Source organism: Sinocyclocheilus rhinocerous, unplaced genomic scaffold (assembly GCF_001515625.1).
Source record: "Sinocyclocheilus rhinocerous isolate Xijiao unplaced genomic scaffold, SAMN03320098_v1.1 scaffold2665, whole genome shotgun sequence".
NCBI classification, from domain to species: Eukaryota; Metazoa; Chordata; class Actinopteri; order Cypriniformes; family Cyprinidae; genus Sinocyclocheilus; species Sinocyclocheilus rhinocerous.
In genome coordinates, this window is record NW_015637154.1 from 138412 (window position 1) to 156357 (window position 17946).

General features: G+C 41.2%; 2 protein-coding genes and 1 pseudogene across 2 annotated transcripts; 2 read left to right on the forward strand and 1 right to left on the reverse strand.

Moving 5' to 3' along the window:
* Positions 1–4650, forward strand: part of LOC107748637 (palmitoyltransferase ZDHHC15-like) — a 15026-nt pseudogene extending 10376 nt beyond the window's left edge.
* A 53-nt stretch (positions 4651–4703) lies between these two features.
* On the reverse strand, positions 4704–7570 carry LOC107748634 (uracil phosphoribosyltransferase homolog). The gene is made up of 7 exons (XM_016563516.1): positions 7158–7570; positions 6866–6908; positions 6467–6536; positions 6275–6337; positions 6003–6164; positions 5682–5780; positions 4704–5100 (listed from the first exon to the last, which is right to left on the reverse strand). The coding sequence occupies exons 1-7, from the start codon at positions 7403–7405 to the stop codon at positions 4994–4996; spliced, it is 792 nt and encodes a 263-aa protein (XP_016419002.1). The 5' UTR covers positions 7406–7570; the 3' UTR covers positions 4704–4993.
* A 791-nt stretch (positions 7571–8361) lies between these two features.
* LOC107748635 (protein KIAA2022-like) lies at positions 8362–16987 on the forward strand. The gene is made up of 4 exons (XM_016563517.1): positions 8362–8860; positions 11866–11987; positions 12230–15812; positions 16206–16987. Exons 2-4 carry the CDS (start codon positions 11915–11917, stop codon positions 16336–16338), a joined length of 3789 nt encoding a protein of 1262 aa, XP_016419003.1. The 5' UTR covers positions 8362–8860; positions 11866–11914; the 3' UTR covers positions 16339–16987.
* Positions 16988–17946: the final 959 nt, after the last annotated feature.

The following is a 17946-nucleotide window of genomic DNA, read 5'->3' on the forward strand; positions in this document are numbered from 1 at the left end:
AGTAATCTGATTACATAACTCACGTTACTTGTAATGCGTTACCCCCAACACTGTTCAAAGACAGTGTTTCTGGGCCTAGTTTCTAAATTGTCTAAAAAATATGGACTATTTCTTGCCATTTACACCGTCTAAAGCCTCGTACACACCAGGACGATTATCGTGCACGTTTATCGCCAACGTTTTTCGACGCGTATTTTGTGTTCATACCAAGCGATTTTCGCTGGTGATGAGCCGAGTGAACGTGCAAATTCACTCCTGACATTAGATGGCGCTTAATGAAAAACAGAAATACCCCGGTACACATCGAATCCTATTTGATCTGCAATTCCTCTCCATAATAACTCCCTCTTATCGAGATTTTTGTAGTCGCTGTCGCGTTTGTCGTAAAGCCCTTTGTGTTCAGACACCAATGAGACCAGCAGCTCTACATTCATCTTGCCTCGATGCATCTTCATGGTCTACTTACTTCCTCTTCGTCGTTAGGTATCAATGTGTGCTCGGCAAGACCGTTTTGTGCTTGAGCGCCACCAAGTCGTGTTTTACTGTAACTTCAGCAGCTCCAGGCATGTGAACAAAAGCGCCAATCTCATTGGTCGGCCAGTTTTTAACGCGGCGCGTCAAACCAAAAAAACGAGCCCGAGGCGTTTTTTTAAAAATGACGCTTTTACGCCTCGCGTTTTGCGCGTTGGTGTGCACACTCACATTGGCGCCCTTCGTTTAGTCACGAGGCGTTAAATGTCGGCGATAATTCATCCCGGTGTGAACAAGCCTTAAAGTGGAAATGCAGCAGTCAGTCAAGTTTACATTATTTAGTAAAGTGATTTCCACTTTGATTAAAAAATAATGCCAAGTGTAAACGCAGCCTAAGACAGGGTTCCTCAAATCTTGCCCTGGAGGGCAGGCCCGAATTAGGAATTCAGAGGCCCCTGGGTACAATGTCTTGTTGGGCCCCCCCACATCCACACACGGACACACACACGTGCACAATCAAGGTTTTAAATTATAGGGTACTATATGTTGGAAACACCTCTAGCTTATTTACACTCACATGTTACAGCCTATGATCGCATCCTCTATCATACAGGATTTACATCACATGATTGCAATGCTTTCCTGGACCAGCAGCAATCTTTGCAACAAGTGTACATAGTAGTAATTATGCTATCATATTACACCAAATACACAAAATAATGTTCTTTTTAGCAGCATCATATGACCCCTTTAATGTAAAGACACTCCAACATTTTTTTCCTTCCCCTCGCTTGGGCCCCAAGTGCGCATGGGCCCCTGGGCCTGTGCCCATAATGCCCATTGGATAATCCGGCCCTGCTGGAGGGCCAATGCGCTGCAGAGTTTATTTTCAACCCTGATCAAACTCACCTACCTGTGATTTTCTAATAATCCTGAAGACATTGATTAGCATGCTCTGGTGTGTTTGATTATGGTTGGAGCTAAACTCTGCAGGAAAGTGGATCTCGTGGGCCAGATTTGAGGATCCCTGCTTTAAGAACTCAATAAGTGAGTTTACATGCACGTTAATAAGCCGACAACGGTCATGTAAATGCTGTAACCCGTTTTCTTTTATCGAAATAAGGTCATAAACGGTGTAAGCATAAATTCTGCACAGGTTTTGTGTGGCATGTAAACAGACTAACCTGCTTTCTGTCGGCTTATTGAAGTGCGCATGATTTAAAAAAAAAAAGGGTTCTCATCTCGTGCAGCATGCGAAACTTACAGCTCATATATTATCCTCTCATGCGGTTGCAGATGCAGCGTTTTGACTGCACCACTTCTACATCTGCAACTGCATGAGAGGATAATATATGAGCTGTAAGTTTCCCGTTCCTGTGAGTTATCAGCTTACTAATGTGCTTGTAGATGTGCACAATGATGCATGACAACCACAAACACACTTAAGATTATGACAAATCGTTTTTGAAGAATAATTGTTTATTTGAATTAATAATAATAGTAAACGTAGATTACTGTTCAAAAGTTTGGGCCCAGTAAGACTTTTTTTTATAGAAATTGTTTTTATTCGCTCATATATTATCCTCTCATGCGGTTGCAGATGCAGCGTTTTGACTGCACCACTTCTACATCTGCAACTGCATGAGAGGATAATATATGAGCTGTAAGTTTCCCGCTGACATGTTGCAAGCTTTATTTAACAACACAACTGACAACATATGGAATACTCAGTCAGATATGCAAATGGTTAGTTAGGTTTTGACGTCACTACAGGGAAATAACCTGATTTATTAATTAAGTCATGTAAACGCAGTTGTACTGATGTGCATGTAAACGGGGAGAACTGGTTATTTTAAAGGTCCCATATTGTACACCTTTCTGGAGTTTTATTTGAGGTTTTGATGTCCTAAGTTTCCCGTTCCTGTGAGTTATCAGCTTACTAATGTGCTTGTAGATGTGCACAATGATGCATGACAACCACAAACACACTTAAGATTATGACAAATCGTTTTTGAAGAATAATTGTTTATTTGAATTAATAATAATAGTAAACGTAGATTACTGTTCAAAAGTTTGGGCCCAGTAAGACTTTTTTTTATAGAAATTGTTTTTATTCAGCAAGGACACATTAAATTGATCAAAATTGACCGTGAAGACATTTATTCTTACAGAAGTGTTCTGCTTCAAATAAATGCTGTTTTATTTTCTATTGATACACAGAAAAAATTTATCATGGTGTCCACAAAAATAATAAGCAGCACAACTTTTCAAGATAACAATGAATTATTGTCGACAATAAAGTACCAAATCAGCATTTCCGCATGGAAGATAAGTAATGGCTGCTGAAAATTCAGCTTTTCCATCACAGGATTAAATAGTTTTATGTTTTTAAATATATCAAAATAGATTATTTTTTAATTATAATAATATTTCACAATATTATTGTATTTTTGATCAAATAAATGCAGCCTTGGTGAGTATAGAAGACTTCTTTAAGAAACATGAATTAATGGTTATTGTCTTTTATCAGGGGTGGCGAACGTCGGTCCTGGAGAGCCGCAGCCCTGCAGAGTTTTGCTTCAACCCTAAACAAGCTAATCAAGGTCTGAAGGGTTAACTAGGAAGCAACAGGCAGGTGAGTTTTAATCAGGGTTGGAGCTGAACTCTGCAGGGCTGCGACTCTCCAGGACCGGAGTTCACCACCCCTGTCTTATATCATATTGGTATTGCCACCATGTTTTTACAGTGATGTTACCATAGTTAAATTAGCTTTAGGCATTTTGCCTAATGATACTGCTTAGTGCTTACCCATGGCAAAATCACTGTAGGCACAGCTGAGAGAGTGAAAAACATTTCCTGATATTAACATTTTCCAGTTTTCAGATTGAAATGCTAGTACTGATACATTTCAATACTGTATATCCTTGTTAATACTGGCATTTCCCTGTTTAGTTAAATGGCAGCAATCAGAAGAATTTAAGATGTGTGCGATTTATTTTGATGTAATGCCACAACACAGATGTCATAGCTTTTGTTTACCAACTGTTTCTGTTGTGTCCGTTACAGTCAAGGGGATGGACATTCTTTCCCCTTCAGATGGCAGATGTCATCTCACAGTCATTCAGTGATGAATGGAAATGGACATTATGCCATGGAAGGAAGTGTGGGTAAGACATTTTCTGAATCATATTTCATAAGTCAGTCAATTGTGTTTATTGGTTAATCATTTAGAGCCTAGTTTGCCGGTTTGTAGAGTTATCTAATTTTGTGTCACTGCTGTAATCAGAATGGTTTGGTAAATCTTTTATTTAGAGGGAGACCGAATTTATCCCAGTTCTCACGCTGTCTCTGAAGGTGATCTCCTCTCTGCTTCTGTCATTAACTTAAGTGTGCTATCACAAAGAGTAGGATTACGAACACACTTACTTTAAAATTACTCTACTGATGTAAAACAAACTCCAAATAGCACTAAGAATAGTCTTTTTTTTTTTTAATTCTCAGTAACTGGCCGTTTAAGAGAGAAATATATGGAAGCTTTTATTGTAATACAAACATTTTTTATTTTGCAATTCAAGTAATTTTGGAAAAAAGAGGTTCAGACTGCTGGTTTATACTGCCCCCTTGAGGCCAAACCAGGGCTGCACAACCTGATCGAAAATTCTGATTTGAGCTATTTGTCTGTCTCATTCTGTGCTGCCATCAGTCTCACCGGAGGGGGTCTCTGTTACCATAGCAGTGGATGACTAGCAGTAATGAAATAAGGTATGAGAAATGATTGTTCTGCTTTTCAAGGACACCTCCAAAGCAGCAGCATTCAAGTATTCAAATTGTTATATAATATAAACTGTTCTTTGTATTTGTAGGTTGACAGAATGTGTCATGTGACGTCGTCACAGCGAGTCTCTCAACTGGGGCGATTTTAGAAAGATCTCAATCATAGGTTAAGCTTACAGGAGTGGTGGGAGGCCCTCAGGGAGACGATGAACAACTGCCTGCATGCTCAGTTTTCACCTGAAACACTTCCTGCAGGAGCGATCAGGTCTCTGAAACCTCTCTTTTACTGATCAGGGTGTGAGAGAGCTTTATCAGGTGTCCCTGCTGAGTGACAATGTTTTAAATTCATTATTTTGTGGTGAAATGTAATTTGGTGTTTTGTATGAACTGAATAACAGATTTTATAAAAAAAAAAACAATTTAATACAAAATATTTTATTTGTATTTTTTTTTCTGTTTGCTTCACTCTAGAATGTTTAGGAACAGTCTAGAACACAGTCTGTTTTAATCCTTGTGGCATCATGGATAAGCACATGTATTTGAAAGATTATAATACACTTGCTCACATTAAGCATGGGTAAATCCATAACCACCAATAAAAATACAGAGGCCAGCCCTGATAAACCAATCACACATACACAGAGACACTTTCTGTTGGCTTTACCAGATGAATGAAAAAGAAAAGAAAACAAAACATGCAAGCCACTTCAGCTGAATCCAAGTGAACGTGTGTGCAGTTGCTGGGTTGTCAGTCTGTGCCGAAATACCTCTGGCCGAAGTGTGTCGGAGCAACGGCGTGAACTTCAGTTGTCAGTATAGTGATGTTAGGAAACTCCTGAACAATAGATTGTGCACCTGCACACAGCATTATTTAAAAATGGACTTTATATATAGGAAGAAATAAATGTTAAAAAATGATCAAATTAAAACTAAAGTGACAGTAAAGACATAAATACAAAAAAATATCATTTATAATAATATAAATAATTTTCAACACTGATAATAATAAAAGTTTCTTGAGATACTTGAGGTGCTAAAAATTCTGCTTTTCCACCTCAGTAATAAATTACATTGTAAAAAAATATTAAAATGGAACAGTTATTTTAACTTGTAATATTTCAAAATATTGCACATTTTACTGTATTTTTGTAAATAAATGCAGCCTTGGTGAGAAAAAACTACCAACCCCAACTTTTTGAATGGTAGTGTATATAAATTATACATGTCAAAAAATTATTATAAATGAGTGAATATATTCCAAATACTGGGATTAGGTTTACAGTTAAGTTTGCATCGTTTTATAATTTTTTTCTTTCTTTATTTGAGAACTATTAATATGTACTAAGAAGATAGTTAAAATAATACAGATATTTGTCATGTAATTGATACATAAATGGGAATACAGATCAAGTCTTTACTGTGTTTGTGTGTCTTACCGTGTGGAGTGGAGAATAGACTCAGTAGTATGATATGTTTGGCCAGCAGGCCGTGTTCATTCAGCACCCGCACCGCTTCTATTACAGTGTTGCCTGTACCTGAACACACATTTACACAACAATGAATTGTGCCTTTTAATGCCATTTTTGGAGTACTTACAGGTAGGCCCAGATGAAATTGCAATTCCTGTCATTCTCATTCATTCTTTTTCAACAAATGATTTATACCATGACCCCAAATCAGTGCAGAATATGCAAAAGAAAATTCACAGATTCTATGCAAGACGGTTTTATGCCTTGTTATAGAGGTCAAGTACTCACTAAGTATAGGGTACATGAGCAGAACCTTCCTTCTGCTGATGTCAGGAGGGAACTTTGCATAGTAAACTTTGGCCTTTTGTGTCTCCTCATCACTCTGGATCAGAATCTTCCCAATACGTATTGACCTGCAGCAATCTCTTAGGCCTTGCTCCATGGCCTCACCTGCTCACACAATACACGCGTTTTGTTTTAGTATTGTATTAGTATAAAGGGCATGCACACACCAAGTCTGTGTGTGTGTGTGTATGAATGTGTGTGACAAAGAGACTTACCACTCCTCATGATGCTAACCCCACAGTTTCCCTTTTCAAACTTCACACCCTCATATTTATGTCCTGCATAAGGAACATAGAATGAAGCTTTGTTTTTGCACAAACTCAACAGCTGATGGTGGCAGTGTTATATTAATATGCAAAAGGATTACAATGAACTGGGGGAATTAATCGGCATGGTAACAGGCTTACCTGTTGGTGTGGTTACAGTGCATTCACTGTAGGGAAGCTGATTGAGACCCTCCTCCACCACTAATCTTATCTGGGAGCAAAACAAACAACCAATCTGATTCAAATTGAAGGGTAGCAAACAAAATACAGAACATAAGAGCCACTAATTTTACAACACAAAAACAATCAAGTGGATTCTTCAATAATATAGTAAAATTAAAAAAAAGGAAATCAGGGACTGTGTGAAATGCAATCAACCATACATTCATATGTCTTGATTGAAAAATTACTAAATGCAAGCTGCCTTTATTTACAAGGCCTTCAATAAAGATAATAGCTGGTTATAAACCATTAGTTTGATATGTTGACATTTAAACACAAGACTACTACCATTTTTTAACAGTTTTTGGTGATGCTTACCAATCTGTCCGCACAGAACACAAAATCACCTCTACTGGTAGTTCTGAGTGAAACGGAAAGAGGAAAAGTCACAATGTGATGACTTGTTGCAATATATGATACATGTGCAACAAAATGACATGAGATTATATCCCAGTTTATTCCGTGTACATTTTAGATACATTCTGATAAGTTACAGGTTTATGTTATTGTACACATGCTGTGGTGTATAGGTGCATATGATAAGATCTGGGCTAAATATGGGACACGCACTCAATTGCAAATCCGGTTGAAAGGCGGACTGGACACTCACTTATCTCGAATGATTGTCTGAAGTTCTCGTATTTGGTCATTTAATGGCAAGAGTTTCAGCTGAGGTCCTATTTGTCGCTGGATGTCGCTCATGGTTTGGTTTTCACACGGTTTCGTGTCATCTTGACAGGGCTCGGCAGCAGCGCTGCTGCGGGCGAAGCGGACGTGCTTCGCAGCGTGTTCGGGGCTCTCACTGTTATTCAGCTGCTGGTTATGGCACGGCATATTCTCGATAAAATCCGTTTCCATAGGACTAACACGAAAAGAAAAGAAAAAAACACTACACCAAACCACCTGGTCCACTTAAATGATGGCTGTTCCACGGACGATGTGTTCAGTGTATCTACCACTCTCTCGCCATGTCTACAGCTGAGCGGAGGAGACGCATGATACATGACGCACGCTCCCGGGAACAACAACCTGACGTCATATCCCCTGTTCACATGATTGGATAGAAATCATGCCAGTCTAAAGCTCATTGGCGTAAGGGGCGGGACACTGCGGCCCTCATTCAAGCAAACCCGTCAGAGGCGCTGCACAAGTGACTGGATGAGCAGCAAATTGTGGTGCTTTTAATACATCATGATTTAATAAGGGTAATTACAAGGTTAAATATAACAAATGCTATCATAAATAATAATCTCACAGGACAATGATTCAACACACCAACAAATAGTGCAGCAAACAAACGGTAAATGATTTGTACATGTGTTATACAAATTCCAATAAATATTTACGTACGTCAAACACACAAAAAAGAGCTATATATATATAGTATTTGTGTGTTTGAATAAAGACAGAAAGGTTGCAATTGTCTAATTTACAAGAACAAATATTTTTTTACATGTTTTTTTTTTTGCTTTTCTACATGGCTTTCAAATCCCTCGCTCTATTTATTTTATTTATTTATGTATTTGTTTTGTTTGTTTAGTAACTGTGCATGTAATACCAGTGTCATAAACAAAGATTTTATTTTCAATATGATGGATTTTTCTGAATTATGGATTTCAAATTCCCTCGCTGATATGTATTTGTTTGTTTGTTTATAATGTAACTGCGTATATAATACCAGTTTGTCTATGGGAAGTAAACTAAATCTGCAGAGACCCCTAGCTGGTGTTTGGAGCTCGTAAAGCATAAGTGCGCATGCGTGCGCCTCTGCACCTGTTCAGCGGTGCCGCGCGCTCCCGATTCCTCAGCGCGCCGCCGTGCAAAATATGGGGGCGCGCTCTTTATGGCAGGTCTCAAAAGAGGGGGAGCAGCAGCGCACGAGCGCGCCGTCGTTGTCAGGGACGGACGGGGTACAGCTGGGAAAAACACATACACACACACGCACACCCCCGTCTCCGTCACACACGCACATAAGCCAAAAACAAAAGCGACTCTAAAGGAGGAGAGAGCGGAACGGTAGAGCAGGAGCATGCGGCGAGGAGCAGGGGCTGCAGCAGACCTTTGTTTGTTTCCTGGAAACCCTGGAGCGCGAGGGAATAAAATGGAGTGGTAGGGGCTCCGAGGCGCGAGAGGCGCGTCCACCTGCTGCTACCGGGGAGGCAGTCCGGGCTCGCGAGAGAGGAGGAACATGGTGAGACCGCTGCATTGAAGAGGGTTACAAAAAACAACAACATATGACAACATTCCACACGCCGAGCGATCAAACGGAGTCTTAAGTGCGGGCGGGACGTGCTGCCCCGGGTGTAACGGGAGGTGAGTATGTGGGCTGCGCGTGTATGTGTACGTGATGCGGTGAGTGGGCCAGTGTCTGACGCGCGTCAAACGCTGCAATGAGGAGAAATGGTGGAGCGAGTGTCAGCTGTCATGAGGCGTCCATATTGCACAGGTGTGATGAAGAGTAGTAATGGCTCAGTGTCCTGCAGAAGCTATGAGTCGCAGGCCGTCGTTTGAGGGGACAGAAAGCATTGGTGCTCATGACGAATACGTGAGGCAAACACACACACTCTCTCTCTCTCTCTCTCTCTTACACACCATCCTCCCTAAGCCAAGGCCACAGCTATATACGCACTCTTTCACAGACAGCAATAACACGAACGCTGTCATGTGGCGATATTCTATATGTGCCGTTTTACGGATTTTCATTTTCCCTGCGTTTTGCTTGCAGTCGGCGCGCGCGGCACAGCGCCTGCGACCGATGCGGCATTTGGCGATGGGAGATGCAGAATAGCAGAGCACGTATCATAGCGCACCAGGCCTTCAATAATTAAGGGTGGGCTTAAACCTGTTACGTCTCTCTGAATAATGTAAATGCTCTGGGTTATCCGAGATGTTGAAAGCGTGCTCATCTTTCAGGCTCTTGATGTCATCATGTTTAGAGTATGGAGGAGCTGTCGGTCACCGGACACCTGTCCTGGGAAGATGTTATGGAAGTTTCTTTGATGCTGTCAAGCTGCACCTTACGCGTTGGGCTATAACAGAGCTAAAGTTCTGTCGTGCACAGCTTGAACCACCAAAATCAATTACGCAATCAGTCAATTGACGAAACAATCAATCAGAGGGTACGCTTAGGTCTGTTTGTTTTCCACACAGAAGCCAGACTTGCAGTCAGTTTAAACCTTCTACCTTAAGTTAAGTAGTCAGTCAGTGTAGTAATGCTTTCTGTGACATGGATGGATGGGTGGGTGGGTGATATTTTGGTTGCTTGTCTGGCAGATTGACCAAGGACAGATTGCAGCAGATTTATTGATCCGAGAAAAATATCAAACAAACTCAACAAAAAGGAAAAAAAAAATGCCGACATGGATTTGGTCTCTCCTTCTCTCTCTCTTTTTATGCGTCTTTCTCTTTCTCTCTAGCTCTCCACCTCTCTCTCTCTCTCTCTCTCTCTCTCTTCTGTAATTCCATTGTCTGTCTCTTGGGTGGATGTTGAAGCTGAATAAATATTAATTTCGTTTTTAATAAAAGCAGTTTGCAGACAGTGCCACTGCCCTGTTCTCTCTCTCTGTCTGCAAAGCTGGCAAGAATTAGCCCAGCCATGGTGTTCTCAGAACAGCCCTTGGCTTTTTCTCATACTGTTACTGGTTTGGAAGGAGCAAATCCTATATTATTATAGTCATTTCCAAATCCGAATGTTTTTAGTGTGTAACAGTGTGTGTTGTTGAAAAGGGGTGTTATGGAATTTTCTATTACTTGGATTTATTCTGCCATCAAGCCTGATGTCTAAACACAGATGATATTCTGAAATGATCCAGGGAATGTAAATATTTACTGTGTATACTTTTAAATAAGACAAATGTGTTTACAGTAGCAGTTATTGAAATAGTTAGGCCATAACCACAATGGATTTGAAAGTAATGGTAAGTTGTATATGCTGAAATAGTAATCATAGTAAATGCTGATGTCTTTATGGGAAAAATCCGTTATTATCAACTGAAATCTGAAAGTTTTAAAATGATTTAAAGTTTAAAAATTTTAAAGTTTTAAAATTCTGCACCTATCCACTGCAGTTTCATATGGAACTCCAAGCGATAGGCTATTGAAATTTGATTTATTTTAAATTGTTTAAATAACATCTATATTTGAAGCTTATATAGAAAAATAATAATTAAATTGGAGCAGCAAACCTTGAGCACTGAAATACATAATGCCCACTCAACAATTTCAATACTCGTGTAATTCATAAATCTTCAGTATAGGTCAGTTCTGAATTCCTATGTAAATTCACATCGTGGGAACACTTCAAACAGTGTACTAGAGATCAGCATTTCTCCCCACAGCATAAGCAGTGCTGTCATGTTTATTTATTTATTTTTTAAATAAAAAACTGCATGTCTTTTTACTTGCATATATGGCACACTATTCTGACACATGCACACACAGCCTGAGGCAAGAGAGAGTGCACTTTCTTTTCTCTTTCTCTGCTGTTATAAAGCTCTTTTATTTCTTTCACATCCTCAAGAGTTGTACTTCACAGTGAAGGGCAATCAGAGGACAGAATGATGTAAAACAATACAACTCACTGTAATGCTGAAGAGTAAGAGAGAGACAGAAAGTAAAAAAAAAAACAGGACAAAAATCGAGAGAATTCTGATTTGTAACTCGTACTTAGCATGATGAATAAAAAAATGATCTTTGAATTGTGGGAATTTAAACTGAATTTTAAGTTTTGAAAATACTGATGTTTTTCTGTGGGGGTTTTTTTCTGGTCAAGTACCACTAAATTCTCAACAGTCATTCTTAATCATTAAGCTGATGATAATCTTTTAAAGGAATAGTTCACCCAAAAATGAAAATTAATCTCACCAACATGCCGAAATCTCTAAAAATTCTGTATGCCTCTATGACTTAATGGAACAGAAAAGAAGTTTATGAAAATATTCTAGGTTCTCTTTCTATTAAATTACTATTTTCTGAAACTTTTTAAAAACCCTCTTATCTCTCTCATCTTTTCAGCATTCCACTTCTGCTGTAGGTTGTGTACTAGTCTTATACTTGCCACTGTGTACTGCAAATAATTTTGGCAACTATGACAAACTGCTTGAGATGTTAATCATTTTGGATCTCTGCTAAATGAAAATCATTTAATCATTTGTCATCTGCTAAATGTTAATCATTTTGGATATCTGCTAAATGAATAAATATAACTTTAACACCTTAACAATACTATTGGTTTATCAGTTTATCTGTCAAATCTAGATTTTGCAAGGTTTTTAAATAGTCTTCAGTGCTGACAGCTTTCTGTGTGTGTGTTTCTACAGGCTGGACAGTGGTAATTATGTTAGTGAGAGAGAGATTCAGTTCAGATTGATGGATGTTCTACAGGAGTCCCGATTCTCAGGGGCAGATCGCAGCCCCTGCCCAAGAGATGCTAGTGAAAATGGTAGGTGTTCCCATGCACATATAAAATGCAGCATTTTACACAATTATGTATTTACTATGAAATATTATATTTTAACTATAATTATCTGCACATTGTTTAAAAAATCTAATTGATTTCAGTGTAATATATAAAATTCCTCTTTATATCTATATATACATATATTTACAAATGTTTGCCAGGAAAAATATGCATTTTACCTTAAGGATCTTTCTCTTCCTCTTCTTTTTTTTTTTTTTTTATAGAACCACATGACCCATTGGCAGATATGTCACATGATCTAAGGCGCTGTGATGACATCGCTCCTGCAGCGCTGTCCCTGGCCTCCCTCTGTGGCCAGAGTCAGACCTCTGTAGGTCCTCTTAGCTCAGCTGACCTGCATGATGGGTCTGTCTCCAACACAACCTCTCTCTCCTCTCTCTCTTCATTCTCCTCTCTTTCCTCACTTTCATCTCTCTCTTCTGTGCCCTGTTCCAAACCTGTGACTCCCTGGTCTGTGCCGCAGACCTGTGACAGGTCATCCTTCTCTAACATGGACTCCAGGGGCAGAGACTGCCTTAGCTGTCTGATCCCCAAAAATCCGACAGAACCAGAATCCTGTGAGTCCGTACTCGGCTTTGCCAGCATCAATTTGCAATGCCTTGGCCCCGCCCCCAGCGCAGGTCGCTATGGTGACCAGGTTCTATCTGATCAACTGCTCAGCGGCCCTGCCCATCCAGCTGTAACCAGTGAGGGGGCTGATGAAGGGAAGTCGATGCAGGAGAGCGAATCAGATGAGGATCCTGCATCCAGGAGCATATATGAAGGTCTTGGAGAGGAGGCGCAGGACTGGAGCTGTCTAGAGACTCTCATCAGTGAGAGTCGTATGGAGCTGTTGGACTTATGCTCCCGCAGTGAACTTGCAGTCAATCTGTTCTGTGAGGAAGATGTGGAGAATTACATGTTTCAGGAGGAGGAGACTGCACTCAGTACTGACGTCTGTTCACTAAAGATACGCTATGAGTCCTATCAAGATGGTGTGCAGGAAAGGAGTGAGTCTGCCCTACAGGATGAGTCTCAGCTAGGTTTCTTTCCTAGCTTACCTTGCAGTAGAAAGGAGGGGCCAAAAGAGAAACCAGACCAATCCATTGAGATTAAGGCTGATGACCACGTGACCCCCAATATTAGCCCAGACAGTAACATTCTTTTTGACATCAGTAACTCTCCAGAAGATTCCGGCGAATTCAGTGATGACAGCTCTTGCACAGGCTCCCCAGACCATGGGCTCTCCCTCCGCCATGGCCGCTTGTCCAGAGAGAACTCTAGCTCCTCCAGCCAGCTAAGTTACCGCCTCAGAGCCAAGAGAAAGGTGGCCTACCGAGAAGACTACTTGTATGATGTGGACTCTATAGAAAGTGAGAAAAATGCAGAAAAACGAGACAAACAGCCTGCTGGGTTCAAGAAAGAGCGTGATGACGACTGGAGCCCGAAGAAGAGGCGGCGGTCCAGTAGGAAAGACCCACCTGTCATTATAAAATACATAATCATTAATCGTTTTAAAGGCCAGAGGCACATGAGAGTGCGGCTGGGACGAGTCGAACCATCACCTGCTGTGGTCTGTCTGAGTCCAAATGCTCTTCTTCACTATGAGAGGCTTGCACCATTAAAAGCATACTGGCAGGAAAGAGAAAAGGAGCAGCAGGAGCAGAACAGATTAACAGCTGCAGAAACAACCAAACGTCTCAATGGCTGCAAAAGACCAAGCGCTACACTCAAACGCAAGCACAGGATGGCCAGACTCAGGATCCAGCAGATCCATACAGTGCAGAATTCCCTCCCCACCCAAACTATAGTAGTCCCCGTACACAAACAACCAGAGTGGACTGAATCCCTGAAAAGCACAGAGGAACCAAAAGATGACATTACTTGTATTACACACACTGCCAGGGCTAAAAGCAGAACACAGGAGAGAGAGGAAAGAAGAAAGGCAGGTAACCCAGGGAAGATAAAAAAGTTCAAAAGTGAAGCAAGACTTCGGCTGAAAAAGTTAAAAGAGGCTGAGACACAGGAAGTCCCAGAAGCCTCTGAGATTGAGCAGTGCAGCCCATGTTTACCAGAAAACCTTAGTAACTCTTTGGAAGTTAATACCACAAATGAAACCTCCAATAATGACCCTGAAAAATGCACTTTGACCCCAACTGCTCCAGGGACTGATGGAAATGCTGAACTCCTCCCTGGGGGATACCTGCAAACTCTTCTCGAAGCCGCTGAATCATCAAGCACTACTAACATCAACTATTTCCATCCAGAACTACAGAATCCCTCACTTCAGCCAGTCCAGAGCTGTGTTCTCTCTCCTCCTTCTGAATCAGAGCTGCCTCACTCTCCTCCACCTATGAACCATGGGCCCCACCACACACATTATACTGAGCCAAACCTTACTGAACCAAACCAGCCCATTTCATGGCCATCCCAACCATCTGCTGAACAGCTGCCCTTCTCCCCAGACATCCCAACCCAGTCGCCTATGATGCCATCGGGCTTTCCCACACCATTGCCTGTGATAGCAGGGGATAGCACAAATGTCACAGGCTATGGGCAAGTGTCTTTATCAGGGTGCAGGGTGTCATATGAAGAGTCCCAACCTGATGATGATTATGGCTCGAGTCCGGCTGGTTCTCGGAGTGACAGTGGTGTAGGGCGACTGGTTAGCTTTAATTCCCTGGGGTCACTTTCTGCCACCTCTAGCAACTATAGCTCGCTCAGTCTGAGAGAGGGAGAAAGGGAGAGAGAAGAGGAGATTGGTGAGATCAACGATGGCTTCTTGCCGCATTGCAGCCCACGGCTCGTCCTCCAGCAAAGTCTAGAGGAGGTTGCTCCTCTTCGAGAGTCAACTGACCTCTTGGATATCTCCAACTTTACCCCTGACAAGTTCCGTCATTCATCGCTATCTGAGATGTCCCCGCCAGACACACCTAACTCTTCCCCTCAACTGCTGGGGAATTGTGGTAAAGTTGGAGAGTTCTCGGAAGCAGCAGAAGCAAATGTACAATGGAACTGTGGAGTTGTCACGCAGCTTAATCAAGATGGAAACCCACACCCACACCTCCTTCAGATACACTCTTTCAATACAGAGGAGGAAGAAGTAGGGCTAAGAGATCACAAAGGTTCAACAAAAAAAGGTGGAAAAAACGGACAAAGCACCAAAAAGACCAAAACTGCTAAAACGGTAAAAGGAGAGAAAGTAAAGCACCCACGTCAGGGTTCTCGTTCTGTGCGGAAGATCAAAGCCTTGCTAGAGGGAAAAGCAGCCAAAAGTGGTGGAGGGTCAGAAAGTGGTGCTTCTTCCCCTACCCCATCACTTGGCTTAATTGGAGCTCAGGGGGAGTGGCCTATTACTGGGGGACTGTCAAACGATGACCAACGAGAATTCCAGGAACCATCTAACATCCTGTCCAATATTGTGTCTGGCATGGCTGAGGTACAGCGTTTCATGAGCGCCTCTGTGGAACCTCTTTGGGGGCCTTGTCTTTCACCAAGTCAGCATGCCCTTCAGAGCCAGACATTGAAGATTCTGGGTAGTGCTGCTGACCTTAAAAAGCGGGGTGGTGCCTCAGGCGGAGGTCGAGGGAAGAAAGGGGCTGGGCGTGGTGGTAAAGCACTACCTAAACGTCTCCCACCAGGCTTCTTTCCTACCCTTGGATTGGACTGTCTCCCACTTCCACACCGTCCAGCCCACAAAAAAATGTATCGTCACAAAAGCAGCGCTAAGTTTGCCCGTGAGGAACTCTTAGCGGGTAAAAGGGACATAAAAGGAGTAGCATTGACCGCTTTGGTCGAGAAACGGAGGTAATATTTTCTCTCTGCAATGTGCCCCTTCTCTTTCTCCGTTCCCTTCCCTCGCACCCTGCCAAATCCTCCTAAAATCCTTTCCACATTTCAGAGCTGCATGGCACAGACTTTACCCACAATCCTTTGCCTGGCCTACTGGAAGGCAGGCACATCCTGCATGTCAGCCCTGCTAAACTACCTACTAGACTGACTGAAGTCTCACTGTCATGGCTGCACCCTACTCCCCATTGCTGCTTTGTTGCATTTTTATCTGACAAATTTTCAGTTGTTTTTATTTGTGTTTTGTTTGTTTTTCAAGAAGAAAAATGCCTTGAAAGTCTTTGGATTCTCTTTTAGTGTGGTGTATTTCTAAATATACATTTTTTTTTGTCTTTTTGTTTTCCGTTGCAGCTGTAACACTGTATGTGTTAAATCGGTGCCACAGAACCATGGTTTAGACCGAACCCAGCGCCCTGCTCTGTCTCTCAGCAAATGGTTGCCTTCTGTTCAGGGGTCAAAGGTCATGTGTAGTATTCTGTGCTAAGAATTGGTTCCCCTCGTTTCTGTGCCAACCCCTCAGAACACTGGGCTTTGACAAGCTAAAAGAAAGCAGCTTGACCAAGATGCTCTTGTTTTCTGAGGTTCTGATATTTCAAAAGAGATTTTTTCATTATTGTTGTTTGTTTATAAGTTGTGAAAAGGGGGTTCATTCATCTGTTCTCCAGTGAATCTCCTCCTGCCAGTATCAAAATGCTGTTGTACACAAACATATGCACTATTTACAAAACAAGATTATATCAAACATGTTTAAATTAATGTGCCAAACTATGAACAATTAAATGTACAGACATTTTTATCTACATAAATATTTGCTGTTTTATAATGTGGCAGTGATTGAGGAGCGTGTGTGTGCTTGGAATGGGGGGGTTGTTAATCTGAGATTCACTCCTGTTGCTTTACATCTGTACAAACAGCTAGCGGCGAGGAGTCATCTCAACGATCAAAAGAAAAATGTTGTTGGTTTATTTTCTCTGTTTTACACTCCTGGCTAGTTCAAGATTAGAGGCATGAAGTGAGAGATGCATGACGAGAATTGGTGGGAGGAAGCTGAAGTGCTATAATGGCAGAAAAAAACATTGGTTGCCTTTCATTCTGATGTATTTCTGGATGGTAAAAGATCACTGTTTGTGTGTGACAAGGTAAGAAAATTATCATTCCTTCTTACAACAAGACACATAACGCATTCTAACTTGTTTATGTCCCCAAGTTTCTAGTTAAGTAAATATATTTCTCTGTACGTTTAATTAATTTTACACCCTCAAAACCAGTTAAGAACAGGACCAAATATTTTTTTGAAAGTTTTTCTAATTTGTTGCTAGTGATATGCATGCATTTAAAACATGATATGGATATGTGCTGTGAATGCTGATCCCCTGTATTACTTTCTCTGACTCGCCTGTTTTTTCTTACCTGATCTCAAAACCATTGTTTTTCTATTGCTGTTGGAATGTTATTTGTTGTGTTATAAAAAGAGGGAAAGATGCCAACTTGGTTACCTCTATGTGCTGTTTATCTTTTTTTTTCTACAACTCCCTGGATCCCCTCTTTTGTGAATACCCATTTGAAAATAAATGTTTTCTTTTTGCTGCCCTTACATTCACAGAGTGTGAAACACTTTTGAGTTGTTCAACACTACACTGAATTGACAATTGTAGTTTGAGAACTGTTCCTCCTTTAGTGGGTATTTGTGCAAATGCTATACACATTGCTTTGAATGAATTGAGGTTAAATTATTGGAGTGTTGATATGTTGAAGAAAACAGGCGCAGATGATGAGTGACATTCCACAGCTGGTGGTGCAATTCAGAAGTGAGCTTTGAAAACCCCTTGATTTTAGGGTGAAATAATTAGAGCCTCATAAAGACCAGGAAATATTGGCCAGTAAAATTGATTTTAAGTTTGTTGTCCAAAATTGTTTTTTTTCTGTGCTGAGTGAATGGAGATGTAACACAGTTGGTTCAGGTCAGTTGGCTCAGGGAACCCAACTGCATTCACATCTCTCATTCCCTCAGCTGCTCATCTCACCATACAAACTCAAGCTGCTCTCAGCGCTTCCCCCTGCTGTACTGTTTTTACATAGCACTACACTTTTA

What these genes read in the sequence shown, in the direction of transcription:
- LOC107748634 (XM_016563516.1), bottom strand. Translation starts at nt 7,405, where the DNA reads ATGGAAACGGATTTTATCGAGAATATGCCGTGCCATAACCAGCAGCTG. An exon ending in TGTTCTGTGCGGACAGATTG is followed by an intron (nt 6,537 to 6,865) that starts GTAAGCATCACC and finishes TTTTGCTCCCAG; the next exon opens with ATAAGATTAGTGGTGGAGGA. An exon ending in CACTGTAACCACACCAACAG is followed by an intron (nt 6,338 to 6,466) that starts GTAAGCCTGTTA and finishes TTCCTTATGCAG; the next exon opens with GACATAAATATGAGGGTGTG.
- LOC107748635 (XM_016563517.1), top strand. Translation starts at nt 11,915, where the DNA reads ATGGATGTTCTACAGGAGTCCCGATTCTCAGGGGCAGATCGCAGCCCC. An exon ending in AAGAGATGCTAGTGAAAATG is followed by an intron (nt 11,988 to 12,229) that starts GTAGGTGTTCCC and finishes TTTTTTTTATAG; the next exon opens with AACCACATGACCCATTGGCA. An exon ending in GCTTTGGTCGAGAAACGGAG is followed by an intron (nt 15,813 to 16,205) that starts GTAATATTTTCT and finishes TTTCCGTTGCAG; the next exon opens with CTGTAACACTGTATGTGTTA.